The sequence below is a fragment of the Labrus bergylta genome, chromosome 20, assembly GCF_963930695.1.
Source record: "Labrus bergylta chromosome 20, fLabBer1.1, whole genome shotgun sequence".
NCBI classification, from domain to species: domain Eukaryota; kingdom Metazoa; phylum Chordata; class Actinopteri; order Labriformes; family Labridae; genus Labrus; species Labrus bergylta.
Genome location: NC_089214.1, coordinates 18,991,337 through 19,013,583, shown reverse-complemented (window position 1 = coordinate 19,013,583; position 22,247 = coordinate 18,991,337). Strand labels below are relative to the sequence as shown.

General features: G+C 40.8%; 1 protein-coding gene across 7 annotated transcripts in view; it reads right to left on the bottom strand.

Annotated features, from left to right (window-relative positions):
* Positions 1-1,631: 1,631 nt before the first annotated feature.
* The window catches only part of phldb2b (pleckstrin homology-like domain, family B, member 2b), a 39,463-nt gene continuing 18,847 nt past the window's right edge, over positions 1,632-22,247 (bottom strand). For 2 of the 7 annotated variants that reach the window (XM_065949053.1, XM_065949057.1), the window contains 20 exons: positions 21,507-21,691; positions 19,943-21,154; positions 16,499-16,882; positions 15,433-15,594; positions 15,084-15,221; positions 13,751-13,879; positions 11,277-11,432; positions 10,935-11,045; positions 10,748-10,822; positions 10,487-10,624; positions 9,927-10,079; positions 9,560-9,766; positions 9,227-9,370; positions 8,933-9,032; positions 7,501-7,651; positions 5,050-5,140; positions 4,671-4,817; positions 3,939-4,158; positions 3,676-3,761; positions 1,632-3,577 (listed from right to left, as the gene is read on the bottom strand). In XM_065949053.1, the coding sequence (XP_065805125.1) occupies positions 3,437-3,577; positions 3,676-3,761; positions 3,939-4,158; positions 4,671-4,817; positions 5,050-5,140; positions 7,501-7,651; positions 8,933-9,032; positions 9,227-9,370; positions 9,560-9,766; positions 9,927-10,079; positions 10,487-10,624; positions 10,748-10,822; positions 10,935-11,045; positions 11,277-11,432; positions 13,751-13,879; positions 15,084-15,221; positions 15,433-15,594; positions 16,499-16,882; positions 19,943-21,154; positions 21,507-21,691 (4,130 nt within the window). In that variant the 3' untranslated portion in view covers positions 1,632-3,436. The remainder of the gene's footprint in view (positions 3,578-3,675; positions 3,762-3,938; positions 4,159-4,670; positions 4,818-5,049; positions 5,141-7,500; positions 7,652-8,932; positions 9,033-9,226; positions 9,371-9,559; positions 9,767-9,926; positions 10,080-10,486; positions 10,625-10,747; positions 10,823-10,934; positions 11,046-11,276; positions 11,433-13,750; positions 13,880-15,083; positions 15,222-15,432; positions 15,595-16,498; positions 16,883-19,942; positions 21,155-21,506; positions 21,692-22,247) is intronic. The other 5 variants (XM_065949056.1, XM_065949055.1, XM_065949054.1 and 2 more) reach the window with 5 other exon arrangements.

Genomic DNA, 22,247 nt, shown 5'->3' with positions numbered 1-22,247 from the left:
TAGGCTACATCTTGCAAAATATCAGTCACTGTGTGTACAAGTCTGACGGCTTCACCTGCTAAACTGAAGGATTGGCAGCATACTTACACTTTTGGCTAAATAATATCAAAAGGCTGGTCGAGGCCGACAGTGAGAGAGGGAGGAGAAACAGGATTTCTGATTCTGACTGTAGCATTCATTTGAAATCGCACTGTCATCGGACCAACCGAATAAAACACAGCAAGTCAAAGAGTATATATAGCACCTCGTTGTCAAACTGAGTTCACTCACGGTTTACAATGTTTTTTTTCATATTTCTATTTGTTGACTTCAAGGGGTTTGTTAGAAGGCCTACATAGTGGAAAGGCTTACGAATAATGGTGACAGACAAGGTACAAACTACATATCAACAAGTTCACTTGATATATCATGAGCTAATTCATACCAGCGTTACTGCGAAATTAAATAGCGATTGATAAATTGAACGAGGGGCAAGAGCTGCTAAACACTTGGATACATAAGCCTCAAATGTACCCTAACATTGAGGTAACATAGTCTATATGATTGATAAAGTTGGCGTTTTTAAGTCAGGGTTGCGGTGGTAGGTTATTATTTACGCGGATCAAATCTGCACCGTGCATGATTTGTTGTAGAGCCCTTCCTTTGCCCGCACAATTTAACATGAACGCCGTCTCCGATTTACAGGATTTAGCCGCCCACACCTCTTTTTCCTCAAACTGTTTTATTTAGTAGGACCGCAAAGCATGATGGGATATGCCAGCAAGCCAATGAGTAAGGCTCTAAGGCTACAGTCACACATGTACACCTGAACCAAAGAGGGATGAAACGTATTTTAAGTCATCCTTTTCCATTCACTTCATTGTTACTTCATGTTATGTATGTAGGCTGTTACATTGTAGCACTGGAAGAAAGTTATAACAGTACAAAGTGCTGCTCATTAGGCCTGGATCAGTACATTCACTATGTATCTGATGCCGAGAGTCTGACAGTACCGCTGTTAGCCACATGGTGGTGCTCCACTTCCATGTTCATAACTCGTACCGACACTCGTAAGACAATCTTTTGGCTCTTCCTGGTAGTCTATCTATCATCATCAGAGCATGTATTTTTTTTTTTTTACATAAATCCCATGTAATTATACAACACAGTGATCCAATAGAGATCTACTTTACTGACATGAGATTACAGAATAGGTCCATGGCTGATTTATGTGAGAGGACTGAAGTCATTGAGTCTTTTTGAAGGGCCTTGGCCTTGTAGGGGGTCTGGGATCCTCCCCAAGGATTTTATTAGATAAACAAGTGCTACTTTGTGATTTTTTTTATGCAAGCTGGATACCTTATTCAATTCAAACTAGGTCTTTATCAATTAATGTTTAAATTAATAAAAAAATTGAAAAGTGTACCTTACATGTAGGCTAATGTATAACTGCTAACCACACTTCGATTGTGAATCAATCAGAGGAGGATGAGTTTTGTTTTTTCAACCAAGACCTGAATGCTTTAAATTTAGTCCTCTCTTTTATAACTTGTGTCTTGTGCCTGATACTAGTGACTGTTGTCGTCAAAACAGTGCACTTATCCCAGCAAAAGAGGCAATGTATATTTTCTCATTAAAACATGAACACTGAATAAAAGGTAAAATATATCATTTTTTATTATTCTTAAGGGAATATAAAATTAAGATACATGCATTGGTTATGGCATAAATACAGTGTAATCCACATAAAAAATAATAACTCCAAGAGAAGTAAAGCTCATGACGCTTCCTTTATCACAGCCCCCTTTTTGTTGGTGGAAAACATCCAGGTACTCGTCTTAAAAACACAAACAGATATCCTCTTTCTCTCACTGTACTGATGAAAGAGAAGTCAAAGCAACCACATATACATTTCACCACATAAACATTGACTTTGGTCGATAAAACAGAACAGAAATACAATGCCAAGAGGCAAGACTATGATAAACGATACAAAAAGCAGCCTTAGTGTTCAAAGTGGAATAGCTGGCGCTGAATTAGTGGTAATAAAAGCGATGCATTAAAAGCTCGTGGACCAGAGCAGCACAATAATCAGTCAGTCGGTCTTGATGACTTAAGGCCTCTACTTGAGTGTGTGTGTACCATTTCAACACATTTAAAGACAACCTAATCCTACTTTCTTAAAGAAAAAAGAAAAACCACTCAGGAACATCTTTCCACATTTGTGTTTCCTCAGCACAGATAGCTTGGCATTTAGTTTATAATGTAGATACATGGAGCCCTTAAACACTGATGTTAAAATACTGTCACAAAAATATGATTAAAAAAAGGCACAAATAGGAGTCATGAGTTGATCATGCACAATAACTGTCTTAAAACTAACTACAACTTAGAAACAAAATGTACAAATCGAAAAAGTAGACCCTTAATAGTCAATATATATATACTTATATATATATGTAAAACAAAAAAATCACCTGCAGTAACTATATTATGACAGTTGTTCGAACTTTATTTCTGAGTCTGTGGTAACATTATTGTAAACTCAGAGCGGTAAATCCACATTAAAAAATAACAGATAATCACAAAGATGAGTGCTTACCTACACCCTGATCTAAATGTTTTTACACAAGGTGTGATTAAAATCATTAGTGTGTAAGAATAGCACCTTGGAGCTATTTTCAAAGCTCCCAGTAAATGGATGTGTACATAAAGTCTGAACAGGCACTTCTTTAGTGACTGTGTATAAACTCACACATGAGCATACTGAGCCTGCATGCTCATCCACAGTTAAGACCTGAGTATGCCACAGTAAGGATATATGGAGTTTAATCAAAACAAAAGAAAGTAAATAAAACTAACTTTACTAAATCACTATGCATTATTTAACACAAACACAACAAAAACTGTTTAGAATTGGTTGAACCCATTTTAAAATTTCTATTGTTCTGGTGAAAAAGTTAATTGGTTGGCATTAAACGTTTCTGAATCCATTTTCTGATTCACTTCTGTATTTATTAAAAGTGGTTCATTTAGCCAATCTGTCTTTGAGTCACATTCTGCCCATGATTTAAGGGAATGGGTTTTATTAATCTTGTGAAAAATAGAGTTAATTAAAACATTTTTTGACAATAATCTCTTTTGATGTACACATGAGTTTACTCTATGACACCACAGTGGGCCATAGATCACTTAATAACCTCTCTGGAGTTAGAACCCGGACCGGCATGGGAGGGTAAACCCTGCACATCTCCTGAATAAGGCGCAAGAACTGTTCTTAAGTGAGAACTGAATCTCGAGTGTCTTGAGGCCACTGTCTTTAGAACAGAAAATGAGTCAATTCTCCAGCATGTGTGACTATAATGTCCGTTCATCATTTTTCAAAATCTGAAGATAAAATGGGAAACGGAAGTCTTTAAAGCCAGAAAGGGTCACGGCAGCAGGATGGCACATGTTCCTACACCATGAACTGCGTGTACCCCTCTGCACCTGTGACGATCACATCCATCCAGATTCTCATAGCCTCTGGAGAGGGAGCGACCATGTAGTAGACCCTGTCGTGTGTCTTCACACTGAAGGTCAGAGACGGGTTAGGGCTCTGCAGAGGTGACAGGAAGAAGGAAAAGTCAGAATTAGAGATATCAGATACCTGCATAAAACATGTTTGTAGCAACATAAATACAAATGCACACATACCTTATGTGCATTCTTCAAATGATCATAATACACCTCTTCAATAGCTTGGAAGTAGATCACTCCTTTCAGTTTGGCTTCATGTTTGTCTGCAGAAGATGATGGGTGTTTTAACATACAAATATAGAAACACAATTGTGAGGAAATGAAGTGTAGCATGTTCAGTTCATTGATTTATATTTTATATAAAACATTCTGAACAACGGAATTACAAAATATAAAAATGTATTTTTTGTATGTAGTAGTTTGGAGGCTGCTTGTTCTACCTGAATAGTAGGAGAGCGTGCGTCGGTTACGGTCAAAGACAAACCAGCGTTTCTTCCAGGTTTTGATCTTGCCTCCCATTTTGATCAAGTAGCCACGGCAGGTTTTTTCTGAGATGGACAAGTGGAAGCATGTGTCTGTGCTGTGGCCGGCAGACTCAATGTGAGCGCGCAGGTCAAAGTCGTCCTTTCGCACCGGCAGGTATCGTGTCAGCGGCCGGGACTGGAGGGAAAAGAGTGGAAGGGTTCATTGCAGAGGAGATGGAATATGCAATAACAATGAGGTGTTTATGTAATCATGCAGATGTGTATCATATGGTAAGACAGATTCAAGTTCTTTCATCTGCTGCCAACAGCTGATGAACCAGGACAGAGAACAAAAGAAGATGGATGAAGCGTATACTATAACCTGCCAGACATGATTGAAACCATGCAGAAGGAGGGGAGTATGCATGAAACATACATAAATCAGCTACAGAAACAAGATGGAAAGATTTGTCCAAAGAGTGAAAGGTCAACTACTTTAAAGGTGAATAAATCTAAATGATCTAAGGGGTAAAAATGAAATGACATCCTTTGTGTCCTTTATGAATTCTTCACATGGTACAATCTAGATCAGATAAAGTGAGTTATGACAACAATCTCTACCAAAGAAGGATCACACAGTGAGAGATTCTGAATGAAGATGAAGCACAAGTCTTTATACGTGCCCATGAAATGGTTTTTCTTTCTCACCTGTGCCCTCTGTTTTTCTCGCAGTTTCACCTCACGGTCGATGAGTTTCTGGCGTCTGCACGTCTCTTCTTGTAGCCTTTTCTCCAGGTCCTCCCTTCTTCTCCGCTCCTCCTCTAGTGCCTGCTTTCGTATGCCCATCTCTCGCTCCTGAGGAATAATTTGACTGGTTACATTTTTTTTCTTTAATAATCGCAGAAATATTTTACAGAGTTTCTATATTTTTTTTTGTTAGCATACAAAGACGTTTCTGTGTTTAAATTGACATATTTATTATAAATGTAACTCCAGGGACAGTTCAGGCTCTCCATACATGGCCTGTCTCTACTATTAATACACTGTAAGGGATGTAACTGTGATTATGGTTTTATCTTGTAGTGACCTTGTGTTCTATGAGGCTTATCTTCTCTGCCTGGGCTTCTCTCAGCAGACGCTCCATCTCCTCTAGCTTGGCCACATTGGAAGTACTGGCACTGCGGCACACACACACACACACACACATTAGAAACATGGTCTTGAAAATACAAACACCAAATCAACTTTCATGAGGTTGAACATGAAATACACTGAAATGTAATGAAACTGGGCAGCTGCCAAGTCAATCAATTAAACCTGCTACACTCGCAGCAAGCGTGACAAACTGAATCCAGATGGAGTTCTCCATCTGTTTTTCCAGGTGTTACATTTTCTGTGAATCTTCAGGTCAGTGCCAACGTAGTGAGATTACAGAAATACTTAAAGACGAGTCCACTGTAAGATCAATCCATGTTTGAGAAATAAGATCAAAGTGGTTGAAGTACAGAGAAACCTCATTAAAAAGTTGTTATCATACTGATTGAAGGCCTTTTATGGTGGGAAAGTCTGAAAATCAAGAAGATGTAAGGATTGGACCAGCTGTCTCTTCACACAGGACTTTCTGACTATCTGATGTGTCACTGTCTGTGTTTAGTTGAAAACAGCCGCCTTGTCTAGCTTCAGGTCTCAGAGACAGCACACGGTCTACACATGAAATGCATTGACTGACATCACAAGGAAGGAATTTTGTGTGTTTGTCATGTTTAACTATATTTTTCCTCCCTCGTTCTCTATAATCATCCCCCTCATTTTCTTGCTTAAGCTCCTACTAAAAAGGCAACAAACACACACAAACCCACTCAAGCACTCACACACACACTCAGGGCCAGAGGAAATGGATACTCAGTGTTGATCTGTGATGATGGCACAACATTGTTAAGATGAATGGTACACATTAGACTCAGTCTAAACAAATCAGGAAGGAAAGAAGAGTGACAGAGAAAGAGAGACAGAAAAGTGGGGTAACCGAAGTAATCAAAAAAGAGAAAAAAGGATCAGGAGGGAAGATTTGAAAAAAAGAAACAAAAAAAGTTTCCCGCTCCCTGGTTTTTGTTTCAAATGCATCTGCCAGCTTAGTGCAAAATCATTACCACACATCTCAATCCCTCTCTCTTTTGCAGGCTGCAAATGTACTCAAATAATCATTTGAAATAAAAAAGAAGTGAAATCTAACAGAGAATACAACTTAATATGACTGAAGGGCATAATTACTTACATCAGTATTTTCGGCTGCATTGTTTGCAAAATGTTAGTCCAGTACTTGTATTAACAATCGAAATAAACTTTTCCCTGTAACGACTTCAATAATATTAAATAAAATAAACTCTAAACTGAAATAAATGACTCTAAACTTTCTCCAACCTCATTTTAACATCCATCTTTTCCCCTCTTCCTGCATTCCTCTTCCATTCTCTTACCTCCGTCGATGAGAGGGAATCGCACTCATGGTCATCGTCGAACAGTCCAGTTCAAACCTCTCTAATCGAGAATTTGGATTACTTAAGAGTTTTTGAAGTCTTGCTCCAACACCTGTAACTCCAGGGATCAGGATACATCGCTGACAAGATGTAAAAGAAATCCAGTTCTATCCTCAAACTACTTCTGTGTCCAGCACTGATCCAGACTCTACTGCACACATCTTTCACTCCAATGTAAGGCCGTACAACACAGTCCGACTGAGAGCATACCGAGGATCACTGAGGCAGTCTCTCTTCCAGGAAAACTTACAATGCAGAGAGGTCAATCTGCAAATGGTTTGCGACTGTGAAACCTTACGCAGAAACCAAGAGCATACCATTCAGAGGAACAAGAGGAGGGGAGACAAAAGACAGATGCAACCACTGTAAAAAAGGAGAGAAGGAAAGCAAGCACACATGGTTTCAGTCCAGACAGGGGGGTGGACCCCTGAAATGTACCTCCACATTTATACTGGTTTACTCAGTTCATCTGGACCAGTGGGGGTTGACTGAACACACGCACATATGCACACATAAACACACACACCTTCATGTTTTCCGTCTTCCGTAACCTGACCCTTGGAACACTAATCAAGAGTCCCCTGCTAACTCATACAATACACACAGTACTACACATCTTATTCCCTAAGGAGGGACCATGCAAGGCGGGAAACCTCTCCACACACTTTTTACATTAACTCACTTTCTACTCTCTTGGTTGCCCCCCCCCCCCATCTCCTTCCTTCAGTCAATGTTTCATATTATAGACACAAAGGGACATTTTTGTGTTTTCAAGTTTTAATATTTCTCTGTCTTTTGTCATATCCTATTCATTTGAAAACAGTTTGCCTTTTGTTTCTCAACCTTTTTTACATCAGACTAAAGGAGTGATGGGAGCAGCAGTGGTTCATGTTAATGCGCTAAAACCTTCAAGTAAAATTACATTTATACAACCGTGACAGTAGGACACAGTACAGACCTTCATCTGTGCATGCACAAAAACAGCTACTGTGAACACTGACCTGGAGACATTGTCAGGTGAGCAGGCAGAGATGCTGGTTTCAATAGAATCAGTACTGTCAATGCTCATTGTGTCAAAGGCCTGGTTGTCACGGTAACCGAAGGCATCGAGGTACACGTTGGTCTGGGAAGCTGCTCGGGAGCTGGGCTGACCTGGAAAATCGAAAAAGAAAAGAAAAAAAAGAGAGATGTTTACCACACACAGCATGAGCTGTTCTCCATTCTGCATACACTTTAGTTACCTGTCTGTGTCGCCTCATCTGGGACAACAGGTTGCACAGATGGTTGCAATTTTGGATCACAAAGCCCCGCCAGCGTGAAAAGCTCTTTTTACATTCAGAGAAAAGATAAAAGACGCTATCTGTGTCCAAATGCAGGACTCACAAACAAACGTACAACCAACGAAAAAGTCGGCAAAATGAGTACATGCAGTACAACAAAGTCCTGAAGTATTTAATGCAGTCCAAAGAAGTCTGAAAAGACGATGTTCTCCAAAGCAAGAGCAGGAATGTTGACAAAATCATGGAGCAGATATTAAAAAAGAGAGACTAACTCAGCCTCTGGGTACAGAAAGAAGCAAACAGAAAGACCTGATAGCATCTTCCCCATGCAGCAGACCCACCCATCTGATGAGCCAGATCAAGGGACCAAAGGGACTCAGGGACCTGATACATGCGTGTGTCCGGAAAACACAGCAGTTCTTTTACAACACACACTCCACCAAACTCAGAAGACTAGATCCTTTAAGATATCTAACCTGAGAAAGTGTAATAAAAAAGTCTATAATATAAAAACTGTTTCAAACATGTGGTTGAGATACACTTAAGTATTTTAACTTTCATTCAATCACTCAGACCATAAAAACATCCAAAATCGGAAATGGTAAAAGCTTCCCTGAGGTTACAGACCATCTTTCAAGTTGAAGAGGCAACATGTGGAATCAAAAGCAAATGCCAGCATAAATATGGCAGTGTTACGGTACACTTTGTGGAGTTAAAAGCTGATTTTCTCAGAGGAAATCTACTTCTAAGCAGTCATTTTAAACTATTATTACATTTTTCAAACTGTAACAGCTGAATCCAGAACCTATGCTGAATGCTGACACACAAACAGAAATATATACTCTGCACCAACATGATGAAACAGCCCCTCCACTACTTACATTCCTGAGTTATCTCCAACGACCGATAAACAAATTAGATAAAACAAAACTGAGGTGCACAACAGCACACAAAATGTGGACATCACCATATATGGTGCATTGTTTTCTGTGAAAGCCCAAAGATGAGTATGTTTGCGAGTCAATACACAGTAAGAGAAGAGGGATAATGAAACATTCAGAAAGTCTGTGTAAGGGAAATTAAATGTATTCCAGACTACTCTTGTGTTTGTGTCTATCAGATGAAGGTCGTACATGTGAGGAAGGGTGTGTACCTTTATGCAGACGTCGAGATTCAGTCTCCTTGTTGGATAGGGAGAAAATTCTTGGAAGAATGCTGCCACAACTTGTGCTCTGAACCAGCGGCTGGTGGGACTATAAAACAGATTAACAATGTTTGAAGTATTCAGAAAAAAATGACACAGTGTGTAGTTTCTTTACTTTCATTATAATACACAAAACAATAGAATAAAAAAAACAGGAAAGAAACGTTTGGACCAATATGAAAAATGATGGCATCCTTATAATCGATGTGGATTTATTCACGTGACCCTCTTATATGTGCATACCTTGTTAGAGAAGTTGCGTCCCAGTGTTGCGCTAGTGAACTGAGGCGTCATGGTGGGTGTGCTTCTCTTCCTGGGTAGGGTGTCACTTAGGTGGGAGCCGGATTCTCTCTCAGACCTCTTTCTCTCTTCCAACAAACGGAATTGCTGATCCAACACACAACGACACAACAGGGAAGGGACGAACACAGTAAACTATTTATCGATTGTTCATCATTTACATAACTCTTACAACAAGAAAAGGCGCTCACTCAGTGGCTGAAACTTACACACACACAGACAAACACACACACACACACACACACACACACACACACACACACACACACATATTACCTGCCTGTGTCGGTGATGTTGTTTTTTGACAGGAAGGGGAGGTGGGGGGGAGTCAGGGAGGGGAGAGGGGTCTCGATATGACACCATGTTCTCTGGCCAATGCACAGAGGGGGTTTTGGGAAGGGGGCGGGGATTTAGATAAAAGGAGGAAGAAGAAGAGGAGGAGGAAGAGGAATGACAGTCGGCAGGTGAGGAAGAATGACAGAGCTTGAAAAAGAAGAAAGGAAAATTGTCAGAAAACTCAAACAGTGCAGAAGAAGAAAGGAAATTGGGGAAAATCACACGATTGTTCACACACACACTTTTCAAAATCTACGTCTTTGTACTGCACTACATATGCAGTCAATTTACACCTCTACACACACACCTCATCCTCTGGTGGTTTTGAGGTGTCGCCATCAGGGGAGGGGTTTGCGGTGGACTCTGGAGAGGCATTGGCCAAGGCAGAGGCGGGGGCGGGTTTAAGTTCCCCCCCAAGCTGTGAGTAAAGCTCATTGATTTCACTGACTGTGACATAGCCCTGAAAGGTATCATGTTGAGAGTGGGGAAGAGAGAAGGGGTGAGGCATTGCATGAAGTCAGTCGGCCTTATTAATATGTTAACACAAAACTTTGTTAGAACGATGCAGAATTCTGTGATTGCAGCTTTTTCACATCAAAATAAGTTTAGACACACAAACAAGTTATTACACTGTTAACACAGACTGAGAAGATTACACGAGACAAAAGACATTCTTACAAGGTTACCACGGAATTAATATGTGTGAGTATGAGCTGTGCATCAAATGAATCAAACTGTTTCTGCAAGTTATAACGAGTGGAAAAAAGGGGGAGGAAATACAAAGAACTAGATAGAAGGAGGAGAACGGACAATCTGGACAAAGAGAAGAACAGAGAGGGACATGTGAGAAATATAAGAAGAAAGTACCTCAGCACTCTTGAGAGAAATAGAGGAAAGGAGGGATGAGAGGGCACACATGTTTACTGGAGGAGGACATGTGGCAGATGTGTTGTAATGGCACCGATGACTAAAAGACTGACACACATCAGCCAGTAAGGCTTTCTCCTAACGAGTAGAGAAGGAAACCCCAGAGATTAGACAGGAGGAGGAGGATCCTGCTTACTTTAGGAGGCTAAAAGGGGAAGGCAGTTCTCATTCTCTGTTCCCACAGCTGTCGATCAAACTTACCTCCCTTAGAGTGAAACCTCTGCCACCGGTGAGATCAGCATATTTTCTTTCAAGCGTGGCGAGGTTTTCTTTCTCCTAAAGGAAAAAAAAAGGCGTGTCAAAAGATACTCAAACTAAAAGCGTTCCTGACCCTTCCCCTTTTCATATTAATAATAAATCAAATACAAGACGATGACAATTCTCCTACCCTTTGTAGCATTGCTTCAAGGTTGCTTCTCTCCTTCATGAAGCTCTCCTTCTCTCGCTGAGCCTGCTGGGTAATCTGCACTGCCTGCTTTTTCAGTGTTAATAGTCTCTCCTGAAGAAAAAGAAAAAACAATATGTTACATGTTTTTAGCTCCCTTATAGATCATGTTGCTAAAACTAATACCAAAGCTTCTTTTAAACCAATTTAAACTCACTTAAGCTGTTCATCAAAGTTTTTTTTTTAACAATTTATCAGTTGAATCTATCAATGTTTTCTGTCTGTAATTGAAGTGCAAACTGAAGATGTCTTCTGGCGTGGATAAATTGCTGTGACAGCGGTTACCTTGCGAGTGACGGTGCTTCGCTGATGGTCAGCTATCTCCCGGAGGAGTTGTTGTGTATGGGTCTCCTTCTCCTCATCCTGCCTGCTCTCTTTTTCCAGTTGCTGAAACTCAAGGTCCTCGAAACGCTTTGTCTCCGTCTCTAGCACTTCACAGTCCTACGCACAAACACACAGAGAAAACAAAGCAGGGATAAACAGGCAGGACTGTGGAAGGCCAGTGCACACGAGGAGAGCAACAAACTTCAGAAAAGACACCAGTGTACAACAAGGATTTGAGAAACACACATACATAAAGAGGGATGAATGGTGGTTAAATACATGTTAATACAATTATTATTTTACAATAATAATAATAATAATAATAATAATAATAATAAGGATTTTAACAGCAATAAAGCAGTAATTAACATTAGGTTTTATGGTTCAGACACATTGTGAAAACTGGGCTGAGTGGTGATTTAGTGATTAACATTCAAGAGTTCATGAACAGTCTAACACATTACTTGATTTCAGTTAAAAATGTCCTTTTTAAAATTGAACATTTGACATTTTTCCAGTTGAAAACCCCCTGTCACTGGTTGTAAGCTCTGTAAGCCTTCCACCCAAATACATTTGATTTGACACAGGTGATGCAAACCAGACACACAGAACCCAGATGTTTCTCCAACACTGAGCAGTCATGCGGACACCAAAGCATAACCAGTTATAGTAAACATGCGACAAGGACACACTGTAAGCATTCTTCTAAATTATAGACAAACTGAGACTCCTATGATGTAAACAAATGATTACGGAGAACAGAGCATCACGAGAAAACACATGCAGCTTAAGTAAATTAAAGACCAGAAAAATAAAATGGCTCTGATCATGAGTTTGCAGTCATCTGTGTAATCGTGTCAGCGACCTTTACAGATTGGATAGCTGATTCATGAATTGATTGATTGGTGGATTGTTTGGTGTCTGTCAATACACACATTCAGGTGTAGGAAAGTCTTGCCATAGTTTATGTAGACACACCTCTCTCCCTTTAACCTTCTCCTCATGTTCCCTTGGTGAAGAGTAGTGAGCTTCTGTTGTGTGTGTTCATGCACAAGCATAAGTCATGATTCCTCTTATCTTAAATCTGGCAAACAACTTTAGGTTTTACAAATATAACTTGTTTCTATTCTGGACTCCACAATTTGTACTTTTGTGTGCTTGTAGGTTTGTTGTTGGAGCCAACATGTGTAACTCTTATTTGTTGCTGAACTGTGGGGGGAGTCTTGAGTTATGCGGGGCATAAGCCAAGGAAAAGGTAAAACAAACAGATCGACGCGTCCAAAATGATGACATGCATTGGACAATGATTTGTTGCATTGACAAGAACACACCCAAACTAGATCAAATTCATCCCCAGTCTATAAAGCACAAAATTGGTTTTGTTTAAAATAAGACACTACAGCTGTGATGGATGTAACGAAAAAAAGTTAAAATCCCAAATGATAGAAAACAAGTGGATGTTTTCTGTTATTTGCATCAAACATTTGGACATGCATATTTTCTTATTACTGTGTTTACATTCTCTGTATGGCAGTTTCAGTGTTTGACCACAAGGGGGCTCTGTTGGCTATTAAAGTGTTTCATCCTGGCTAGCAATTGAGTTGCAGGTTGCACGCTCATAATAGGGACACAGATTACGATGACTTCTAAAGTTATTTTGATCATATTTCAGACTCTTACAGGCTTCACCCTCTTTATTAAAACAATATGATGTGTAGACAAACAACAAGGTTAGAAATATAGAGGAGAAAACATGAAACAACATGGACCAGGCAATTCACTCAGTTAAGAAAATACATTTATATGCATGTCCACATGCATTTCATAGTATGCTAGCCCTCACATGGCTCTTTTTTTTCTGGGTCTGTGATCTTCTGTATACATAAACTTCAAATGTTAACAGTCATTATGTACACATACGTCTGTTAATTTCTGAGTTTCCCTCTCTGTGAGTGTGCATGCAGAGCTTTTACAGACACTATTAAGTAGAAAAGCAGAAAGGAAACAAAAAAAACATAGGAAAGAAAACAAAGGAAAAAAAATATATATATTCTAATGAATATATTAGTCAAGTACACATAGATCAGCCATAAAATAATGACCATCTATGCAATTTTATACAATCCAATACAAAAGTCCTCCCATAAAATCTACTTTCACAAAACTTCTACATTTTACATTTTTGTTTGCAAGTTTAGAAAGGTGATACTTCTACTTCATATATGACATTAAATCTGAAGTGGGTGATGATGTTTTTCAAGTACATTATATTGAATGGTGTTCCTAATATTTTGCCCACCATAACATACATGAGCGAAGCAAACAAAACACTAAAATGTAGAAGCTTTTTAAAAGATTAATTGTATTATAGAAAAGATGGATCACTTACAAAGCTGATCGATATTTGTGAAGTGTGTGTGTGTGTGTGTACTGACCCTGGCCAGCTGCTCCTGCAGGGGCTCCTTGGTGGCCTCAGGGCAGCTGTCCAGCTGGGAGCGTTGCTCACACACAATCTGAGCCAACCTCTCTACTCTGCCCCTTTCTGCCTGCAGCAACTCGCACGCCTGACATACACACATGTCCACAGAGATGCACAAACATGCCCATACACACACCCAATGTACACATTTGTTTATGTGCACATACAAACAGACACACATACACAGGACAGAGAGAGGATGGCAGCGTTAGTGGGACAGGGGGAGCAACAGTTAGTCACTACGGCAACCAGGTCAGCAAGATTAGCCTAGAGGGATGGGAGGGCGGGGAAGCTGGAGAAATAAAATACTAAGGGATGGAGAACTAAGGAGGAATTAAACTGAAATGGAGTGGCATGGAGATAGAATGAAAATTGTGCCATGAGTTCTGTCTGTTGTCATTTTTCCTCTCTGATTGAATGGAAATGATCTAGTTCATGGATGAAAAGATGAATGTGTTTTTTTATGAATACCGCAACAAATACAGTCACCCAAACCTTTCCAAGCATTCACCTTCACTTCCTTTAAGTAAGTCTTAGAAAGTAAACAGTTGGTTTCTAACTGATCTGCCTCTCTTTCCCTTAATCACACTCTGTATCATGATGAGGTTTTATAGTACAGTATCTACTGGGTGTGTGTTCATGTACGTTTCAGAATGATGCAACCACTCAGTCCAAACCCAAACCAAACACATACATCCAAACACACGTACACACAACAAATTCAATACGTTTCTCCACCTACACTTCACACTCAGTGAATGATACCATATATTGGTTGAACTGTAGACTGACACACACACACACACTCGCTCCCTCAGCAGGAGAGGGTGTAAGATAGTAACACTTGGTGACCACTACACCCTGGGCATTATTAACAGATATATATTTGGACCAAAGACGGCATGAGAAGGATTAACACCTACCAGCAAGTCACATGACCCCTTAATTTATAAGAGTCTCAACATAGCACATTTATTTTCAACGTCTCACACACACACACACTAACACCTTTGGAGGAAAAATACATACATACATACGTTGAAAACTCTTAACTCACAGTAATATCACTTACCAGTGCCTGAGCAAAGAAGTTCAATCTGTTTGCACAGTGCACCATCAAATGTCTTAATCACGTTCAGGTTAGTTCTTTCAGCATTTCAAGTGTCCTCTTGTCTTTTAACTCGCCTGAATGTTAACAGGCTCTTGGCCGCTGTGTCATCATAATGAATCTCTGAGAGGTTTCCATTTGGCCATTCTTCATTTACAATTAAGGACTGTTTGTCAAATACCTTTTCTTTTTCTTGCTGGGACTTGGTCTCTAGGTCGGCCATCTTGTTGTGGAGTGCCTCTAAAGCATCTTTTTCCTGCTGAAGAGCAGCTGCCTCTGACTCCATCTCTGCCTCCACCAAAGCTCGCTCAACCTCCACCTAGGATAAACACACGAGTAAGGAAGTCATTTGAGTCTTCTGTTATTTTTCTGAACAGAACTGATTTTGAATACCTGGTTGATCCTTACTTTAATTAAAATCTGTACATTATGTTACATAATATCATTTCAGTTTCACAAACAAGTTAGGTAAAAGAAGTGTTGTATCTATTGAACCCCCCCCCCACCCTCCCTCTTCATATTTTTCTTACCTCTCGGGAAGACTCCTCTATTTGGTTGTCCAGCTCTTTGATCTTTTGCTCCACCTCCTCCATGTTGTTCAGCACCTGGATCCTCTCCTCCTCCACACGCCTCACTTCCTCCTCTGATGGCCTCATTTCTTGTCTACGGTAACGAGCAGCTTCATCTAGAGCCTGGAAACAGCATTATCAACAAAGTCAAGGATTGCACCATTGATAAGATCTAAATTATGATACCTGTTATTGGTGATTTATGGCCATAATTTATATTGACTATCAATTCAATAATTGGGGAAACTAGGTCTACTTAGCATTTTTAATTCTACTCATCCTTTGCTACGAGGAACTTTTGTTCTTCAACAGCCAAGAAATGTGTGCAGACACAAGCACACAATCACCCACATACATAAACACCAGCTGCCTGTTCTGAATGGTAACACTTGGCCTGCTCTAATCTAATAAATGGGCTGTAAATATCTCCCATCTGTGTATGTGAAGGATGTGTATGTTGATACTTGTGACTCTTCTGTTTTCCAAAAAGAGCAGGGCACATAACCACTTCCCACATTAATCCGGATTAATCTTTAAAGAGGCTGAACAAAGTCAAAGGTGCCACTTTAGCAGTCTTGCACTCTTTTCTTACAGAGGATGTGCATGAGGCAGAATTTAAACTGGATTGGCGCCACTTCAAACAGATTGTTTATGGATTATAATCTCTGTCAACAATGTTCATCTGACTCCAGTCTGTAACCACAGAATGAAACAGAATACCAATATACCAAAAAAGAAAATCACGTCCTGTTCAGCAATTCTCTCAACTCTAGATTGAACCAATCTGTGCACTCAGGTCTCCCTTTCTCGGTTTAATGTTTTTTTCTAAGCCTTGGTAAGGAGGAGGGTCATAGGGGTAGGACCCTGCAAACATGTATGTTTTATACATCTCTGTGCATTAAGAAGTGACCTTTGAGTTGGTCTGTTGCTAATTCAGGTATCAGTCAACTGTTCAATACTTAATACAGTATGACAACAGAGATTTTAAGGAGGGGGAGGGGGGGTTCATATGTACAAATAAATGTACCTCATTGTTCCTCTGTGTACGAGGAGAAGGGGAGGGGCCAAAGCTTCGCAGACTGACAGCAGGGGATTCTGCCCTGTTGTCTCGCTGGCCGCCGCTGCTGCGTCTCTGTCGTACCTGTAGATCGTTGTCATAGTAACCATTCTCTAATCCAGGGGAGACGGTGTGTCCATTCTCTGTGGTTCCATTAAAAGCCGAGGAGTCCGAAAAGACTGATGGTGTGTCGTCATCGTCGTCGTCGTTCACTTGAAGCTTCTCGAGCTCCTGATTGATCTTTTGGAGATCTGCTACAGCCGAAGTCGGAGCAGTAGTTGTGCCACCTCCATCTCTCTCAGACCGACCCAGCTCCGTACACAGAGACAAGATGGTCTCAAGCCGCTGCCGCTCCTGAGATGAGCACAAACAGAGATTTTTTTTATTTTTTAGGGAAGTACATTTGAAAGGCTTCAATATTCTTTAGTAGTGTTTTTTGACCAAAAGTCAACACACTTTTGGTTTCACCTCAGTCAGTGCAATAACCTCAACACAGCATAGAGCTTTTGGTGCAACACAAATAAAGTATAACCCTGTCCTAAGTAACAAAGACAATTTTCAAAAGTCTGTCATGGTTGATAATCTGTAAACTACATACATCCTGTTATAAAAAGGTGAGACTCGTCTAATAGGCATCAAATGTGTGTACCTCAATTCAAGCTTTCATTTGACTATTCAAACCAGTACATAAGATCATTTTTGAGCTCATGCCAACGTTACATTCGACTTTACCTGCCTAGGCCTTATGTTAAAATAAATGCACACATGTTCCATACTAGAGTCACAACAGCTCCACTGCTGCAGTATTATTATGTCTTTACATCATAGAATAAAGTTTCCAATGCTCAGGTTACCTGAGGAAGCATTGCAGAAGTCAGTCACGCCGCTTAAAATGTCCTCATTTAGTCCAACATACGCTCAGTACCATCAACTGCTGTATGTATTTAACATACACAATAGAGCCGATATGCATGCAATAGAAAGACGATTCTGTTATCCTTGTAGGATCCGTAGAGCAAGAGTTCCCCTTTCTACAGGTCTCACCGCCCTAACAGAGCTATATGGGGAGTTACAGGGGCTGCAGGGAGTCAAAATACCCTCTCATAGGTTCAGCAGTAACTTCTGTTGAGGGAGAGGTGTGTAAGCCGCACAACATGCCTCTGTATGTGATATTAGAAACGGAAAGGAGGTTAGAAAAAAAGGTATGGTCCAGAGTGATGTGTGAGAGAGAGATAGAGAGAGAGAGACAGAGAGAGAGATAGAGAGAGAGAGAGTAGGCTAATAAGAAGGTGGACAGCTGTCAACTATAGGAAGTGTGCACAAGAGCAGGCCATGACTCCAAATGCAGGAATGTGTCTGCTGTACTGACACTAAGAAAACAAGACACTTTCTGGGAAATTGTCCTCTAGGAAGGCATTTGAAGCAGGTTATAGGCTTTTGAAGTTACCTGTTCAGATAGGCTGAAGAGATGCTTCTCAGAAGCGTTTGTTTCACTAAATAGGATATAATCATTTCATGCATTCATTTTAGGAAAAGTTAATATAAAACTAATGTATTCGAATTAATAGAAATAATTAGTTAACAGGGGAAAAATACTGCATGTATGTGTAAATGCACACAAACAAACATACACAACCCATTTATAGAGTGTAATATGAACCAGAGGCTAAACAAGCCTGTGTCAGTTTGTCACCTTGTTCTATTCTAATGCACACAAGTCTCTGGAGTCTGTTTAGTGATCAGCTGTCTACTACTACAAAGACACAAAGGAGAGAGAGAGACAGAGTAAGGGAGAGACATATCCATTTGGAAAGCCAGGCCAATAGTGAATAAATTGCGGGGGAAAATATCTGAAAGAAAATGGAAAAAAAAAAAAAAAAAAAAAAGTGGAAGAAAGTGTAAAAGGAAGAGGGAAAAATAATCTGGTGCATGAGACTGACTAATGAGGAGCATTTGAGTTAAATGAATCTGATATCTTTCTGAAGTGCTTGTTATTAAAGTTATTAAAGAAAGAGTATGGACATTATCTAAATTCCAATGTTTGTCTCTATCTTCCTCTTGGCCTTACAACATTGATATTGTGGCACTCGTATTTGTATTTTTTAAATTCCAAACTATTTAAGCCGAAAATGCTTTGCCAAATGCAAACTTGTTAGAATGGAAAGACAGAATAAAATAACTTAAACGTAGTTTGACTTCAACAGATGCATGTAAGATGACCACCCTGAATGACACAAGATCTAACCTTGTCCACTGTTGTTTTTTTCCAGGTTATATCCAGATAAAGCTGTGAATGCACACAACCTAATAACATAAAAGTATGGACAGCATGCAGAGTTTCTCTTATACCACTAGAGGGTAGACTAAGGTCAGACAACATTTTCTATAGATGGACTCACAGAAACTGGTATCAACATAAAATGCAAATAAATGTATACAGTAAACACTGAGACTGATTACATCTTGTAACCTAAGCAACAAGAAGCTTCCACATCAGGATACACACTAAAAAATAATTGTCTGTATAATCATGTAAAACTGCTGGGGTTAGGTACATTTTCCATCTTGATACTTTTCAGTTTGGCTCCATAATCATGGCAAAAGGGCCGGCCCACTGTACTCCATCTTGTATAACTTCAATTCAAAGATATCTGGCAGCGAACTGAAAACCAGTGTGAAGCTTGATAAGCAGTTTGGTTTGTACAACCTCCAGAAAACTATTTCTCACAGATTTAACCACAAGACAACTTAGCAGAATATGGCTGTGTGAAAGAGAGAGACAAAAAGAGAGAGAGTTTATGAGTCCAGTTGTCATTATATGTTGAGCATCTGTATGTTTATCCACCTGCTACACTTAAACTCTGCTCTCTAATCTTCTGGGTTCCACTGACCGACATCTTACTGATGTGCTCTGTGGCTCTTCAGCGGTCCGAACCACACTGGGCGAACCTCCAGTTGACTGACACAAACATGCACCGCACATACACAAACATACACATGTAGCAAGCACAGGGTTAAGAATAGTGCTGTATTACACAGCAAGCAGCCAGAGGCATCTGTGTAATGGTGGACCTAACTGTGTGTGTGTGTGTGTGTGTGTTACTCCCTGGGAGAGTGTGTTTGAAGGGACGTGAAGAAGGTTAGTATGAAGGGAGACATTCCTGAAGTCATTCCAGGACATTTGTGTCTTTGTGTGATTTCAACCTTCCAACTTTCATCTCCACATTTATAAATCTAACAGTAACAAATAGTTACTCTGTCAAAAGTCTGCCAATCTGTAATCTTAAATAAATTACACCCTAAACCACTGGATGCAGTTTCACAGGCTTCATCTACACAGTGTAATTTGATCTGACATTACGTTGCCGTAATTTGAATTTCTGGACAATGGGGCTATGAGGGAAACAAACTCACCAGTCTCTCCACCTCCTGCTCCCGTAGTCTCTCCCCTTTTTGCCTCTGGTGGTAGTCTGTCAGTTCCTCCTTCCCACTCAGTGAGCTGATACTCCCCCTTCGTTCCCTGAAACCCCCAGGTGGGGTCACTCCAGCCTTTCCAAATGACTGCCTCCTCTCACCCAGCCCCACCCCAGGTTCTAGACCCGCCTTTCCAAATGAAGACCTCCTCTCGCCAAATCCAAGCCCAGGGGCACTGCTGAGTTCTAGTCCTACCCCTCTCCTATCCCCCAAATAAGCATCCATTCCTCCTGTAACTCCACGACCTGCCAGTTCTGCTGGGATGGAACTCAAGGAGCTGATGGAGCCCACGGAGCTAGTGGAGGTCAGGCTGAGTTTTTTGGCAACACGAGGAGAAGAGGAGCCCCCTGCTTTCGATGGGATGGTCACGTCAGGTTGGGTTGTTGTAGAAGAGATGGAGGGAGTTACGGAAGGCACGTTCTTAGGGGAAGAGAGGGAGATAGACACAACACCTTCCCCCTGGTTGGTGCTCTGTATTTGATTTCTATTGGAGTAAAGCTGACTGGAGATGCTGGAGTTGTGGTTGAGGTCAGAATTGCCATTCTGATTGTTGTAATAGTCTTTACTATATTTATAACCCCCGGCAACATCAGATCGCCGTGGGGGCAAGGTTGACAGGGTCAGACCTCCATTGTTGTTGTCACGGGGAGATGTAGAGGGGCAGAGGCGTGGCAGGGAGCGGCTGTGTCCACCAACTATCATCCCATTCAGTGAGCCCGCCGAATACTTCCTGGTTCGACTGCTGGGCAATGGCTCTTGGTTGCCAAAGCTACGGCGGCCAAGACGTGGGCTTGAGGGCATGCTGACCGCACCTCCTGTTGATGGAGTGCGGGTGGAGGATGGAGGTAGAGTCAGGAGGAGGGTGTTGCTACCATCCACAGATATTGAGGAACCGCCACCGTTCCATGTGGACAGTAAATTAGAGGAGCCCGGGTTGTGCAGCCGTCGGCTATCGCCAATGCTGTAGTTTTCTTGGTTCCGACTGATCAAGGTGCGGGAGGAAGAAGAAGGGTCTGATCGACGTCCAGGGGAAGGAGGGGGAGCAGATTTCAAAGACATGGGAGGACGATCTGAGCCATAGAACCGTCTTGCTTGTTCCTGATAGGCTGTGGATGATGTGGCGGGACTGGTGGTCGGTGAGGTGGGAGGAGACTGGTAGAAAAGGGAAAACAGATGTTACCTCAGGAAACACATACTGTAATATCTAATGCATTAAAAATATGACAAATTTAGAGCAATAAATACTACTCTTTTGCATCTAATGGTACCTCATTTAAGCGATGTCACATAAACAGGAATAATGAATAAGCATTATTTTGCTGTTTAACACTGTAGTTGTGACAGTGATAACAGGTAAGCAGTATTTAGACATGTCTGGGCTTTTAGATCATCAGGAAACCCTGCTTAGCCCAAGACAAACATCCTGGCTTACCATACAGACTCTATAAGCCTGACAGAGAAGGCTGAATAATACATTCAGATGTGGAGCTCAATGAAAGCTGACCTGTGTGACACTGAAGTAGGAAGGATTGGCGTTCCCGTTGGCTCTGAGGCTGTTCTCCAGGGCAATCTTCTTACGCTGCAGGGTGTCCATCAAGTCTCGGAGCTCAGAGGCTGATCGCATGCCTCTAGCACTGCTAGTGCCACCCACCACTGCATGACCATAGTCACTACTGAACTTCAGGTAGTCTGGAGATGGGTAAGAGTTAAATTGAGAAAGAAATTCAAAAGATGAATATGGGGTTACAATTACCCTGTAAGAAAACAGGAATATATTAATGGTAAACAAAATAGACAAAAAGGAGGGAAGATACAAAGTACAAGTATAAAGTATAACTATTGAGAGATGGATGGATGTAACATAGTGTATTTGTTCAGCTTTTGGAAAATGTAGCTACACAATACCAGTAGCAGGAAACAAAGAAGGTAGAAGAAGAAAAAGAGGGAGGGGCAGGGGCATAAATGCTTGCAGAAGAGAGTATGAGGCGGGGGGAGTGGGCCTGTGTATGTACCTGAAGCAGCAGCTATTCATAGATAGGGGCCTTGGCAGGACAAACTCAACCCAAACAATCTGAAAATGGTAGCTAACCACCAAGAATAGGAGTCCAATCACACACACATGCAAATACACCCTCTGACAAACCATCCATTAGATCCAACACAAACATAGCAACCCTTTTTTGACTTCAGTTTCTAAGAGTAGGATTTGGGGAAATGAAAAAGACCACAAAATATTCTTGACTAC